This window comes from Cuculus canorus, chromosome 7, assembly GCF_017976375.1.
Source record: "Cuculus canorus isolate bCucCan1 chromosome 7, bCucCan1.pri, whole genome shotgun sequence".
In the NCBI taxonomy this organism is placed as follows: Eukaryota; Metazoa; Chordata; class Aves; order Cuculiformes; family Cuculidae; genus Cuculus; species Cuculus canorus.
This window is the reverse complement of record NC_071407.1, coordinates 36029443-36042901: the sequence shown is the minus strand read 5'-3', so window position 1 is coordinate 36042901 and position 13459 is coordinate 36029443. Positions and strand designations below refer to the sequence as shown.

Genomic DNA, 13459 nt, shown 5'->3' with positions numbered 1-13459 from the left:
ATCCCCTACGAGACAGTCAGATGGCCAGGATCAACAGGATGTGAAGTTCCTAAGCACAAGGCACAGACAAGAAGACAACGTAGCAATATGATGCAAAAGATGTAGAATGCCTTTGATTACTAAAAGTAGCTGATATTTAAAGGCATGCATCACAGGTGTGCACTAGCAATTCTCAGCAGGCATGCTTTAATGTATGCAGCTTGGTATAGAGGTATCAATTAATTTAACCAGGCACATGAGTCAAAGCAGATCTAAATGAAGCCAGAATGGGAAAAGGGAAGGTGGGAAAAAATAAAAACAACAAATGACATTCTCTGAAGAGCTAATGTTGGCCTAAAGCACAGCATTGTGAGAGGCAAATATTGCTTTGGGTCAAGCAGCAGACTGAGGTGGCTAAAACAGACCTCTGACCCAGATTTCCTCTTTGCTGTATCGTCTATATTTAGGAGGTCCCCAAATCGCTCATTAGTGATAAACTGATGGTGCGTTGGAATAACCCCTGTGTGCCTTCTAGCTGCAATATCAGCTTCTTCTTGCTCACGTTTAAGCCGTCTCTGGTCCTCTAAAATTTTCTGCCATAAAATTGCATAAAATGGGCAGTAAATCATCTAGTTAAAGGCATTCAAAAGCTGCCATAAATGTGACTTAAATAAAACACCTGAGGTCCCTGCAAATAGGGATTTTACAGTTCAACATAAAATACTGATTCTAGTAACTACACAATACTCTTGTTTTGCAACCATAGAATGTACATCATTATAGCATAACTGAAATCTGGCTCATACAGAGCATTTGATCCAAAGCTGATGGAAGTCAATGAGTTTTTCTAAGTTTTGGCCAAGTCCTGGGAGCTTCTATAAAGATTGCTGATAATGCAGAGGGCAAAATCCTTTCAATCAAGTTTCTCTCACTGATTTCCAAAAGACTTGAATCAAGCTGCACAGATAAGTTTCGAGGCAGCTTGAGCTTTGCAACGAGCTTGGGAGAGTGCCTCATCACCTTCAGGTATTAAATAAAACAAATTCCAAAGAACTATTTTGGACCTCCAAAGCCTCTGACACAGTAATGGAAATGTGCATTCTTGAGTACCTGAGCAGAAAGATTCTTCCACCTTTTGGGGCTGACTGTAGGCTGAAAAGCTCAGCTCTGTGCTAACTCATTTGAAGCTAGGAGGCCTTAGTGAATTTAGAGTTTTGCTCTTAAATGAGTTTTCGCGCTCGATTTTGGAAGTGGGTAGATTACTAACTGTTTCATGAGAGAAGACAGCAAAGTACATTTTTCACACAGGAATTAAAAGGAGGTCTTACCATATTTCAGAGCAGACATAAACCTTATTTGAACATAGGAAGTTAACACTAAAAAAAACAACTTTTTTTTTTCTCCCAGGCAGTGAAAAGTAACAGCTTCCTGGAAAGCAATGACTTTATAACTTATTTAACTCAGCTTGAATACAGTCAGTGCTGAAAACTCTATGCGGCTTTCCTATTATTTTGCCTTGTCCCAGTGTTGCCTACCCATTTCAGAAAGGACTGCTACATTCTGTCATCAATGACTTGAGACACCATAAGGAATTCTAGCTTGCGCTGCGGGGAACTTCACACTTTCTGATAGCTTAAAATACCTTACATTCTCTGTTCAAAATCCGAGGAGTCCCTCAAGAAAAATACTGTTCTGACCAGTCTGAATAACACCAACTCAAGTGTCTTGTTTGGAGAACAATAAAACCTTAAGTCATATATAGAATAATAGCAGGTACTGGAACGCTGTATCCATCCCACACATCGTCGACCTTCTTACATGCTTTAAGCCCCCCCATATACAATTTTGTGCAGTCAATAAGACCTATCAGGTACATTTTAAGCAAAAGTTGAACTGGATTACATATTATACATTAAATCAGTGGTAGAGGTAGTACTAAAATTAAACCATACTAGTTCCAGCTTGTTGCTCTACATTCCAATATAGATAGCCATGGACAAACAAGCTGTCCTTCTATAAAACTGAATGCTGTATTTCCTGTATGTGAAGCAGCTACCGCTGTTATTAAGCCATAAAGGAAGGCATTACCTCTTTATCATCATGCCGTCTGCGGATAATTTCTTCTGGGGTTTCCATGTAATCAACTGGTGCAAAATGCCTTGGTGATTCTGAATCTACTTCAAAACAACATAAGGAAGTTAAAATACAGATGGATTTATCTAGCAAAACCAGAAAGGAAAAAAAATAGATATTTTTAAACAATTTGTTTCCATTATGACAGTAAGGATTCTGAATTGCCATTGACCAAATTGCCAATCAGATGTTGCTAATTTATCAATTTTCATTTTTTTCCCTTTTGGGCTGTGCTTATGAACAAAGATCCAAAACCAGAGAGAAAATTATGGTACAAGAACAAGTAAAGACACAGAAAGACTTTGTGAAGAAAAGATTTGCTGCCATCAAAGTATGATTTGGCATTTTACTGTTGAGAAAAGTCTAATACACACACACACACACGTACACAACTAGACCTTGAGAAACTGCTCCTTAAGGCAAATAATCTGTGTTTGTTTTATATTCCCATGTGTGCAAATGATATAGGACTAGAAGTATCTCATGTTGAGATTCTTGCATCCCTGTGGTTGCTGGAGAGACAAACTAAACTCAATGTGACAGAAAGGCAGCGGAAATCGTTTCTCAGAAGTGCAGCTGTTAATTAGTCCTGAACAAAAATGGTCAGCAAGACAAGCAAAAGATGTTAGACACATTAGGGGAAAAAACAGAGAGAATCAGGGTATGGAGGGTGAGGAGTAAAAATGCAAGGTTTGTAGAAAAAATGGGGAGGAAAAAGGAAAGCAAGAAGACAGATGAAGTGACACTGGTAAAGTACACAAAAAAGCCACCTCCTAGGTACATCCCAAGTTCACTCTGTGGATTGTTGTTTGCGTCCAGGCTGTGACAGAGGGCAAATGGAACAGGGATCCCATTGTTTAAGGAGTCTGGAGTGTCAGCCCGGCCCATGAAGCTATCCCGGCTAGATCCCATGGTGGGGAAGTAGCTAAGCCTCTCCACAATGTCAAATGAAGACAGGCGCCTGGGGGCTAGAGGCCTGCTTCTGTAGCATAGCTGGTGCTGGGAGTGGTGACTTCTTTCTCCTACACTCCCCTGCAGCTGTATAGCGTCATCTGGGTTCTCAGGGCTGGGCACTGCCAGGCTTCCAAGGTAGTCTGGGGGTGGAGTTCTGCAGGATTTGTGTTGGAAGGGTTTCCTCAGTCGGAAGGGGAGTGGGCTCATTAGGTAGACATTTCTGGGGAGCATGTGTCTATCACCATAGACATCCCCTTTGGAATCAGGGTCCCTGAAGACCTGCTGCTGCTCATGCCTTCGGATGGTAGTGAACCTGGTGTAGGAAGCTGGGCATGCACCTTTGCATCTGCTGATTTTATGCTTCTGAGGCCCATTGAGGTTGCTGCTGTTGCTGCTGCTGTCATTGGATGCATTTGAGAGGAGATCTATCTCATCCATGCAAGCTGAAAGCGTGTCCATAGGGATGGCATCACTGACATTCGAAGCCGTGTCCTCCATGTTGCTGCAGGAGTGGGAGACTCTTTCTGCCAAGCTGGCAGCATCCGTCTCTTCTTGGTGTGCTTTTGGCACATCCAGAAGAAACTCTGCAGAGTAGGCAGAACTCAGACAAGTTTTAGACTGAGGAGAAGTGGTGAATTTGTTTTGTCCAGCAGAAAAGTCAAGTGAGGGCATGGATCGGGATCTCTGGATCAGCTGCTCAAAGGCACTGATACGAGAGGAAACGGTGTGTTTGGGGATCTGTTCTGAATCCTCTCGACTAACGCTGTGCTCCATCCTGTCCTTTGCTTCGTTCTCCAACTGAGAAGCAATATCCCTCACGCTGCAGGAGACTGCGCCCAAATGGATCCTGGACCGGTTGATCTGGTGCATGTCCTTATACAGCACTGTAAACTCGATCCCGCTCTTCCTGGAGGCAGGGAACAAGTAGCCTTTCCTAGAATCGGTGCCGTACTCCTGAAGGCTCATGGTACTGCCAGATTTGATGGCGTACTCCTGTTTTGACTTCATCAACATGTTTTCCATGCTTTCCCCTACATCTACCACGAAAGCTTTTTTATTATCAAACAAGGCAATGGAGCTACGAAGGTTTTCGCAGCTTTGAGCCTTCTCATGAGACAGCAAGACACCCTTTTTGTCCTGCACAAGAGCAGCTGGAGCTGCTAGTCTCGGTTTGAATTTAGAAGGGAGGATTTCAGTAATGCAGGCTTTTGCAGCTGATAAGGGCTTCTTATGTTTACATGTGTGACCTGACATACCAGTATGACTAGCATTAAGGGTTCGGCTATTAACTGAAGAGGGTGCAGTCATATGAGCATTCCCACCTTTACGATCCACTGGTAAGCATGCAGAATAAAATAAATACAACCTGTTAGCTTAAGTGCTAGAAAGCTATTGAGAAAGGATAAAGAATATGCTTGGATTTCACAAAATGCACTTTAAAGAAATAAAATTCCAAACCAAAGAAAAGCAGGAAGAAACTGCACAACAAGCCACGCTTACATGAGTAGGAGAAGTGCTGCTAATGCTTCTAAAATGAGAAGCACGGCCAGAAGCCATTCTACAGCACTTTGAAGGTATCCTCCTAAAAAGTGCTGAGCATTATAGGCTTCAAAGGAATCTGCGGCACCATGGAAACGGCAGCTGAACTCTGGGTAGCATCAGGGTGTCAGTAAGAATGCAGAGGCATGACCATCACAAAAATGGCTTAATAGCAAGCTTGTAGTCACACTTAATATGGTGTCACCACAGTGCTTGCCAAACAGTTTATTCCTGGGTGGGAGAAGACAACTGATGGCTTACAGCGCTAGCACAAGCAGGCCATATCGTCTGGCACAGCCCAAGAGCTGCCTGCTTAGAGATTCACCATACTAGGAATAAGCTGAGTGTGCTTCACTGTGGTTGGCCATGTTTACTTTTAAAGTCAAGGAGTCAGATCTGGATATTATTTTTTTTAAAGTCAGATCCAGTCTGGGTTCAGCTTTGACTGCAGCTTTTTTTAGGTATGCTTCCTATTTGAGTTCAAACTCAAATGTCAAACGTTCAAGTTCAGTTGCAGTTCGGGGAACAATAACTGCTTGAACAGATTATTTTGTTCAGATCCAGTTTGACTCCCTGTCCTACAAGCATGACATAATACCAGCTGAAAGACAGCTGGAAGTCTGAGACAGAGAGAGATCATTTTGGTGTGATCTACTATTTTCAGGGAGAGCAGTTCAGAAACCAAACACATTCCTTTCCTAGTCCTCTCCCCATCTCAAATCATTTTTAGGTTGAAGGTGGTTTTCCCCAATACAACTGCCTGATGGGAGTCAGGCTGTTCCTCATCCTACATCTTCTAGAGAGCCCACCACGATGGGAGGAGAGGGGAGGAAATGCAGTGGTCTCTGCTGCTTCTCTGTCTCAGAGCTTGCAGGACATTGCTGGTTCCCAGTGTCCCATGCATTCTCTGTGCACCCGTTGCAGGCAGGAGGCTGGGGAGCACACAGCACCAGCTACACCGGGGTAGCCAGGCCAGCAGAGATGGTGTGGCCTGCTGACATACGGCAACAGCAAGAGGAGAAAAGGCACGTAAGGGGTCTGGCATGGCAAGGCAGTGGGAGCGGATGGATAGCAAGGCCAGCCTAAGAAGCCTCAACGAAGGTGTGGCTGAAGTGCTAGATGGAGGGATCTGGTCCCTGTCAGGAAGAGGAAGAGGAACCTGGATCGAAGAGTTCATGAAAAATATTGGCCAGTGTGGGCTGAGAGAAAAAAAGGAGCAAAAACTCGGGACTGCGAAGAGGAAGGGTAGAGGAAACCTCAACTGCCTTGAATAGAACTCTAAACCTGGCAGCAGTTTGCCCCATATAACCTGGCTTTTAACAGTCTGTGCAGAATGCAAAAGGCGTTAGTGCCCTGACCACCTACCTTTTGTGGAAGCAGAGCTGGCAGGCCTCTTGAGACCACTCAGCCCCTGGAACGGGATATCTCCACCTTCCAGCACACTCTTGTAAATCTGCCTTTCATTCTCCAAGCCAGCAGGATCCACCAGTCCTGGTTCTGACTCCCTCTTCACTGCATGGTGGTTGGGTGAATATGTGGAGCTGGAAAACCCAAAAAGGGGCGAGAGACACTAGTGGGTCACTTCTGTTTGCTGAGAGCTTCATGCAAAGTACGAGAAAACCGCACATGCGAACCCAGAATAGACTATGTACGAGGAACTACTGCTGAATGAAGAAGTTTATGAATATGGTCCAATAATGTTCTATGTTTGGCAATACCATAGCATTCTCCACCTAAGGGAACTCTCTCAACTCAGTCCTCCAGAAAACAGGCAGCAGGAAAGCACTCCTTTATTTTACAGATGAGACAACAGAGTCAGAAAGCAGAGGCACGATCGCTTCACAGACACAAAGAAATTCAGTGGCTACCTGGAAGTAGCGTAAATATTTTCCAGCTCCCAGTTCTCTGTCATTAAACTCGAGTCATACCTTTTCCCCTGCTTACAAAGCACAGCTGCTCGGGAGTTCATCTCAACCAGTGCAGCTTCCCAGTTAACATCACTGTTCAAGACTCCCAGAGCAATTTCTCAGTGAGGGACCACGCAGAAAAGCAATAGTATGGGGCTATAGGTACTACAGTTCTAAATGCCAAAGAAATTCCCAGATGTGCACAGTTCTGATCAGCTTTGCCTCAGGTTTCTACTACAGGGAATGAAAAATCCTGAACTGTAGGTCTATCATGTAGGTCTACTAAAAGAAAAAAAAGTTGTTAAAATTAGTACAATTTTATTTTTTTTAGGCCTTTAAGTAGTAGACATTTATTGCAAAACCCTTTCCTCAGTCATGAATCTAAGTGCAACCATATCCCCAAACCTGATTTCTAGATTTCACTGTTTTCTCTCCAAAAAAATAACTGACAATGATATTGTATAAATGGTCTTTCTAGGTACAAAAGAGTTGCTGAGCAGACAATGCTTGCCTAAAAGTTCTGCTCATCTGATATGGGTTCTTATCAGGCTCCTCAGAATACGATACAGTCTCACACAAAGCTATTCTGGGGCCAAAGCATAACTGCTGGAAAATCTTAGGGGAAAAAAAAAATAGGTATTTTCCAATGCATGGAAGCATTTTGAAAGCTGGTTTACATCCTCATATCCAGGAGTGATTGCGGTTTATGTGAGTGTGGAATTGATTGTGGCTAAGCTGCTTGTTATGGATAAATTTGTACACGCATCTGTTTATTTTAGACAGACATTGTACTTTTGAGGTAAAGAGAAAGCTTTCAAATACATCACAGTACTGGCTGTGGAGGTGGAATTACACAATGTCTGGAAGACAAAGAAGATTTGTTTCCAGACAAGGAAAACTAGGTCACATGCGATTCCATAAATTACTTTCTGGAGTAAAACCTTGGGAAAAGCACCATGAAAGAGAAAGGCAATACTGTCACATTTTAAACAGGCTCACAGCTATAGAGCTGCTGCAAATTACTGAGGTTACCCCAGCACCTCTCTTTGTCAAGTTCAGAAGGAAGCCCTTCCAGTTGCTGCAGGGAATAATGACTGCCCTGAGGTTCCTTTTAACCAAAAGGTTAAAATCATCATCATTTGGGAATACACCTTGGGGAGAGAGAGGAAGCATTTGGCAGAGTTCCTTTACCGATTGCTGCCAGCAAGCAGCACGATGGGGGCCAAGGTGGTCTGCAAGATCAGAATCAGGTAAACTGAGGAAAGAGCAACACTGCAAAGACAATGAAGTCCAAGTGTCTTTTCTCCCTACTCTCTAAAAGAAAGGCAGGGAAGAATGCTCAACTCCACTGGGCCTCGCTGGTGTGTATTCCCAGCCTACCCAGGCTGCTTCCACACTAGCTCCATGTTGGCACTCCTGCATGCTTTGGACAGCATCAGAAAGGGCACGGACAGTGCTGCCATGTGCAGAAACCCTACTAGTCTTTGGCAAACATAAGCTATTCTTCTATGCTGATCTCTGAGATTCCCATTTATTTTATTGCTCTCTCCCTACCAAAAAAACCCTAAGCAGTCACAGGAGCAACCAGCAAACCGCAGCAGTGCGTGAGCGTGTTTCCTGGCAGAACGAACACAGATAGAAGGGAATTGACTTGAAAGAAGTACAGGAGACCTCTAAGGCAGCCCCAGAGTGCCAGTGAACACACATGATCTTAATGCGTCTCTGGAGAAGAACATGACTTTCCACGACACAACATCCATGCAGAGGGGATCGCTGTTCCTACAGACAACATTAAACGCTCAGTCCAATTACAAGGAGCAGCAGGTTCACGGCAGGAGCTAGCTCCGTGGCTCAAGAAACTTAGCACAGCTCGGCATCTTGCTCTGGACTTTTTTTATTTCTCCTTTAAAACAAAACAGCTCCATTTACAACTCGTTTAGACACAGCATACTGCTTATTATGTATCCCTCCGGAAAAGCAGTGCCACACTTGATCTTTGAGAAATATCATTACTGTTACCACTGTTCTCTTTCTGGAAGCTGGCAAATCATTGACTTTCATCAACAGCATCCTGGGAATATCTAACAGGAGCCAATCTATCATACACGTGTAACAGTAACACACTTTGTGTATTCCATGCAGTAAAGTTACTTGCATGAAGTTACAATCAATTTATAAACTTCATCAAGATGGAGTTAAAGGTCTGTTTGCTTTTTTTCTGGAAGTTACCTGCCCAGAGCAATTAGAAATTCTTATCTAGACAATGCAATCACTCATGTAATCACTTCAAAATTAATTTCAGATCAAAGAGTAGATATTGTACCTGGACTCGCCTAACATACACATATGATTCTCATGGTAAATGCATTGGTATAGATCTATCACCAAAAAACAAAGTCAATGCATTTCCAACACTTGAAACTCTGTCCTATGTGCCTTCAGATTGCAAGCGACATGAAAAGCAATCAGAAAACTTACTAGGATGAATGGTCTGTGGAGGTTTCCAGAGGAGTCACACCTGATGTATTCTGCAAAAGTCCAAACAAAGTCCAAACACTTACATGTGAGGAGAAACAAAAAGGCTCGCTCAAGTAATTTCCCATCTATTGCTTGAGCATTAGCCTTTAGGAGACATTCAGTTTAAGTCAAAATGCAATATAAGCTGTCAATATCTTTGCAGAAAAGTGACAACTTTCCTGAGTTCCATCAGAGCAGTGACAAGTTTTTAGCACAGCTGATGCCTTTTCACAGTGCCTGTTCTTTTGTCTGCAAATGAGTCACCAGGATTAAAGCAAAAAGCAAGAAGCGATAACCAGCTGGGCCACGACCAGGAGACACATGCTCATAATTATTTCCCCAAGCTTTTCCCCCCGACTGTTCACTGCCCGCCGTAGCTTTAAAAGGATATTACATTTCTTCAGCATTCAAAAAACTACCAAAGCATTACCAAGAAAAGCAATTTTCCAGTTCAGTTTTCTTACTGAAGTGTAACAATGCCAGCTGCACAGGTTCAATAGCAAAAGCCATTTTTTATCCACTTGCTTTAAATCCATCTAACGCTTCCTCGGCATGTTATGTAAAAAACTGCAGGCACTTTTAGAAGCAATGCTCTACCTTGTGCCCCCTCATCTATCTGAGAATCCCTACGTAGGAAGAAAAAGCAAATCTTGGGTTTGAAAAAGCAATTTTTTTAAGTCTTGGTGAAATGTTGTAGCTTCAAAAAAAAAACCAAAAAACAAAACCAAAGGCATGTTACCTAATTAATCTATCATTTCATGGTTCAGGTTCTGCAGACCCTTGAAACAGCAGCAGCAGCTGACTCGCCCTAGAAGGCCACAGCAAGCACAGCACAAGGGAAATTGTGTAAAATCTCTTGGGTATATTCAAATCTTGGGTAGGCGTGTGCTCCTCGCAGAGAGCAGGGCTTGTATGAAGGGAGGGTAGATGGCAACACGCTTGAAAGGCACAATATGATGACGTGACACCAACCAAGAATTTTAAGCTGATTGCTGCTGCCTATTCACATGGAAAATAGAGCATTTTTGTTTTTGCACATACTGGAACGCTAAAAGGGGGCGGAGGTGGCAAGCAGCTGAAAGGGAACGGAGAGGAAATCACTGTATCTGAAATGGATTTCAAGGCAGATTCTCAGCATCACCTTCTACTAATTCCAACAGCGAAGCAGCAAGCCATGCAGTGAGAACAGCCAGAACCGTTACATATCCCAACCTCATTTAATAATCACCCAGCAGTGAATAAATTAGAGCAGAGAGTTTGGAAACAGGGATTGGCAGCACAAAAAGAATAGGAAATACCTTCTGTGGCTTTTTATGTGGCACTTTATAAAGCTTCTCCATTTTTTCTAAATCTGCCTCTAACTCAGTCTGGTAAAGGTAGAGGTCTTTTTCTAGATCAGTCTGGTTAAAGAAGGAGAAGAAGAATGGGAAAATAATGCTTAGGGTTAGGGGAAACCAAAGGAATGTTAATTTTGAAAAAAAAAAAAAAAAGCTAGCCTTTTTAATGGAGAAAAACCCAAAGACAGTATGCACAATACACAGAAATTCACTAGTAATTAATCACATTTCAATCACTACAGAGGAAATAGTTTTAGGCATTTAACATTGAAAATTAAGAGGTGCACGGGCCTGCTAGAATCTAATTCCACAAACCAAAAATTTATAAAACCCACCTGTAAAAAAAAAAAAAAAAGATATTGTAACAGTATGCAATATTCTGTTAGTATAATTATCATTGCAAGTCAAGATAGCAAACCCACCACTCTAAATTATGGTTGATTATGCTTTAATAATTGCTTATTAAATCAATTTACTAGCTACTTAATTGTTAGGCTAATGAGCTGAAGCCCAATTAAAAAAAAAATCATTCATAGCACACAAAACTCAAGCAATGCTACAAAAAGAAAAAATAAAAAGAGACAATCACATACACACACATTAGATGCTGTAGTACAATACACGTGAGACACAATTACCTTTCTATCCTCCCTAGTAAGGATAGAGCAATCTCCAGGAGTATAATCCCAAATCTTTTTTGGAGGCTGATGGAAAGCAGAGGAAGGAAATGAGGAAATGAAGATAAGGAAAGACATCACAGAGATTATGGAAACTGGATTAGAACGGAGGGGAAATACAATAGGGGATTTGCATCAACACTGAAAAGAAATTAAAAAAAAAAACCACAACAGAGAAAGAGAGATAGAAAGAGGGATAAATACGCTATAGCAAAAACATCAAGAGATCATGGGAGGTAAAAGGGAGCATACATGCAGTCTGGGAGGGGCTGTTTTCAGTAGTGTTTGAGGAAATTTTTATTTTTGCAAGGCACTCTAAGGGACTTTCGGACTCTTCAGAGGGAGCCCGTGGCTGGTGGTTAAAGCATTCTTAATGCAAAACCAAAACAAAATGGGGAAAAAAACACGCAGTCACAAAAAGCATTTGTTTTGCTCATTCCTCTTTTCAAAATGAAAGGGTAAACCAACAACTTTTGCTAAAGAAAAAGGAGAATCTTTCCCACCCCACCAGACTATGAATACATACCATGTGAACAAATGGCTGAATTTCCAGTGGTGGCATTATGGGGCAATGAGAATGCAGAACTGTTATTTTTTATTTCACTGGTTTTTGAGGCTGTTTATGGGAGGTTTTGATGGAAAGTTTGGGAACTATTTATTTAAAATTCATCCTATAGGTGAAGGTGCCAATTTCAATATAGGATTTTCCTGTCTGGATGCATGTGTAAATATCATAGAGGATTATTCAAAGTGAAAGACCTTTGTCCTGACACACCTATCCAAGTAATGCCATGCTAATGTCCTCATTTCACTACATATGCTTCTCTCACTCGAAGAGACTTTGTTCTTACTTTGTGAAATCAGAACACATCTGCTCTATTTACAAACATAGAATCATAGAATCACCAGGTTGGAAGGGACCCACTGGGTCATCGAGTCCAACCATTCCAAACACTCCCTAAACCATGTCCCTCAGCACTTCATCAACCCGTTCCTTAAACACCTCCAGGGAAGGTGACTCAACCACCTCCCTGGGCAGCTGTTCCAGTGCCCAATGACCCTTTCTGTGAAAAACTTTTTCCTGATGTCCAGCCTGAACCTCCCCTGGCGGAGCTTGAGGCCATTCCTCCTTGTCCTGTCCTCAGTCACTTGGGAGAAGAGCCCAGCTCCCTCCTCTCCACAACCTCCTTTCAGGTAGTTGTAGAGAGTAATAAGGTCTCCCCTCAGCCTCCTCTTCTCCAGGCTAAACAACCCCAGCTCTCTCAGCCGCTCCTCGTAAGACTTGTTCTCCAGCCCCCTCACCAGCTTCATTGCTCTTCTCTGGACACACTCCAGAGCCTCAACATCCTTCTTGTGGTGAGGGGCCCAGAACTGAACACAGTACTCGAGGTGCGGTCTCACCAGTGCCGAGTACAGAGGGAGAATAACCTCCCTGGACCTGCTGGTCACACAGTTTCTGATCCAAGCCAAGATGCCATTGGCCTTCTTGGCCACCTGGGCACACTGCTGGCTCATGTTCAGTTGGCTGTCAACCCCCAGGTCCTTCTCCTCCAGGCAGCTTTCTAGCCAGACTTCTCCTAGTCTGTAGCACTGCACAGGGTTGGTGTGCCCCAAGTGCAGGACCCGGCATTTGGCCTTGTTGAACCTCCTGCCATTGGCCTCAGCCCAGCAGTCCAGCCTGTTCAGATCCCTTTGCAGAGCCTCCCTACCCTCCAGCAGATCCACACTTCCACCCAGCTTAGTGTCATCCGCAAACTTGCTGAGGGTGCACTCAATGCCTTCATCCAGGTCATTGATAAAGACATTGAACAGAGCTGGACCCAGTACCGAGCCCTGAGGAACCCCACTTGTGACTGGCCTCCAGCTGGAGTTAACTCCATTGACCACCACTCTCTGGGCCATCCAATCAGTTTTCAACCCAGGAGAGTGTGCGCCTGTCCAGGCCAGAGGCTGACAGTTTCTGAAGCAGAATGCTGTGAGAAACTGTGTCAAAGGCTTTACAAGAAGTCCATGTGCTTCATGATAGCACTCAAGATCACCTGTTCCATGACTTTCCCTGGCACTGAGGTGAGACTGACAGGCCTGTAGTTCCCCGGATCCTCCCTGCAACCCTTCTTGTATATGGGCACAACATCAGCCAGCCTCCAGTCTAGTGGAACTTCCCCAGTCAGCCAGGACCTCTGGAAGATGATGGATAGGGGTTTGGAAAGGACATCCGGCAGCTCCTTCAATACTCTTGGGTGGATCCCATCCGGCCCCATAGACTTGTGGGCATCTAGCTGGGCAAGCAAGTCTCTAACCTCCTCCTCTTGGATCATGGGAGCCTCATTCCGCTCCTCTAATTCCTGGGCTTGTACACAGAGGGAACAACTTTCCTTGCTATTAAAGACTGAGGCAAAGAAGACATTAAGTACCT

At 43.5% G+C, this 13459-nt stretch overlaps 1 protein-coding gene across 36 annotated transcripts in view; it reads right to left on the bottom strand.

Annotated features, from left to right (window-relative positions):
- Positions 1-13459, bottom strand: part of SORBS1 (sorbin and SH3 domain containing 1) — an 86611-nt gene that overhangs the window by 19906 nt on the left and 53246 nt on the right. For 16 of the 36 annotated variants that reach the window (XM_054071059.1, XM_054071063.1, XM_054071064.1 and 13 more), the window contains 6 exons: positions 11005-11070; positions 10328-10429; positions 8991-9040; positions 5971-6146; positions 2068-2153; positions 405-572 (listed from right to left, as the gene is read on the bottom strand). In XM_054071059.1, coding sequence (XP_053927034.1) covers positions 405-572; positions 2068-2153; positions 5971-6146; positions 8991-9040; positions 10328-10429; positions 11005-11070 — 648 coding nt within the window. Of the gene's footprint in view, positions 1-404; positions 573-2067; positions 2157-2882; positions 4401-5970; positions 6147-8990; positions 9041-10327; positions 10430-11004; positions 11071-13459 lie in introns of all 36 variants that reach the window. The other 20 variants (XM_054071048.1, XM_054071049.1, XM_054071052.1 and 17 more) reach the window with 4 other exon arrangements.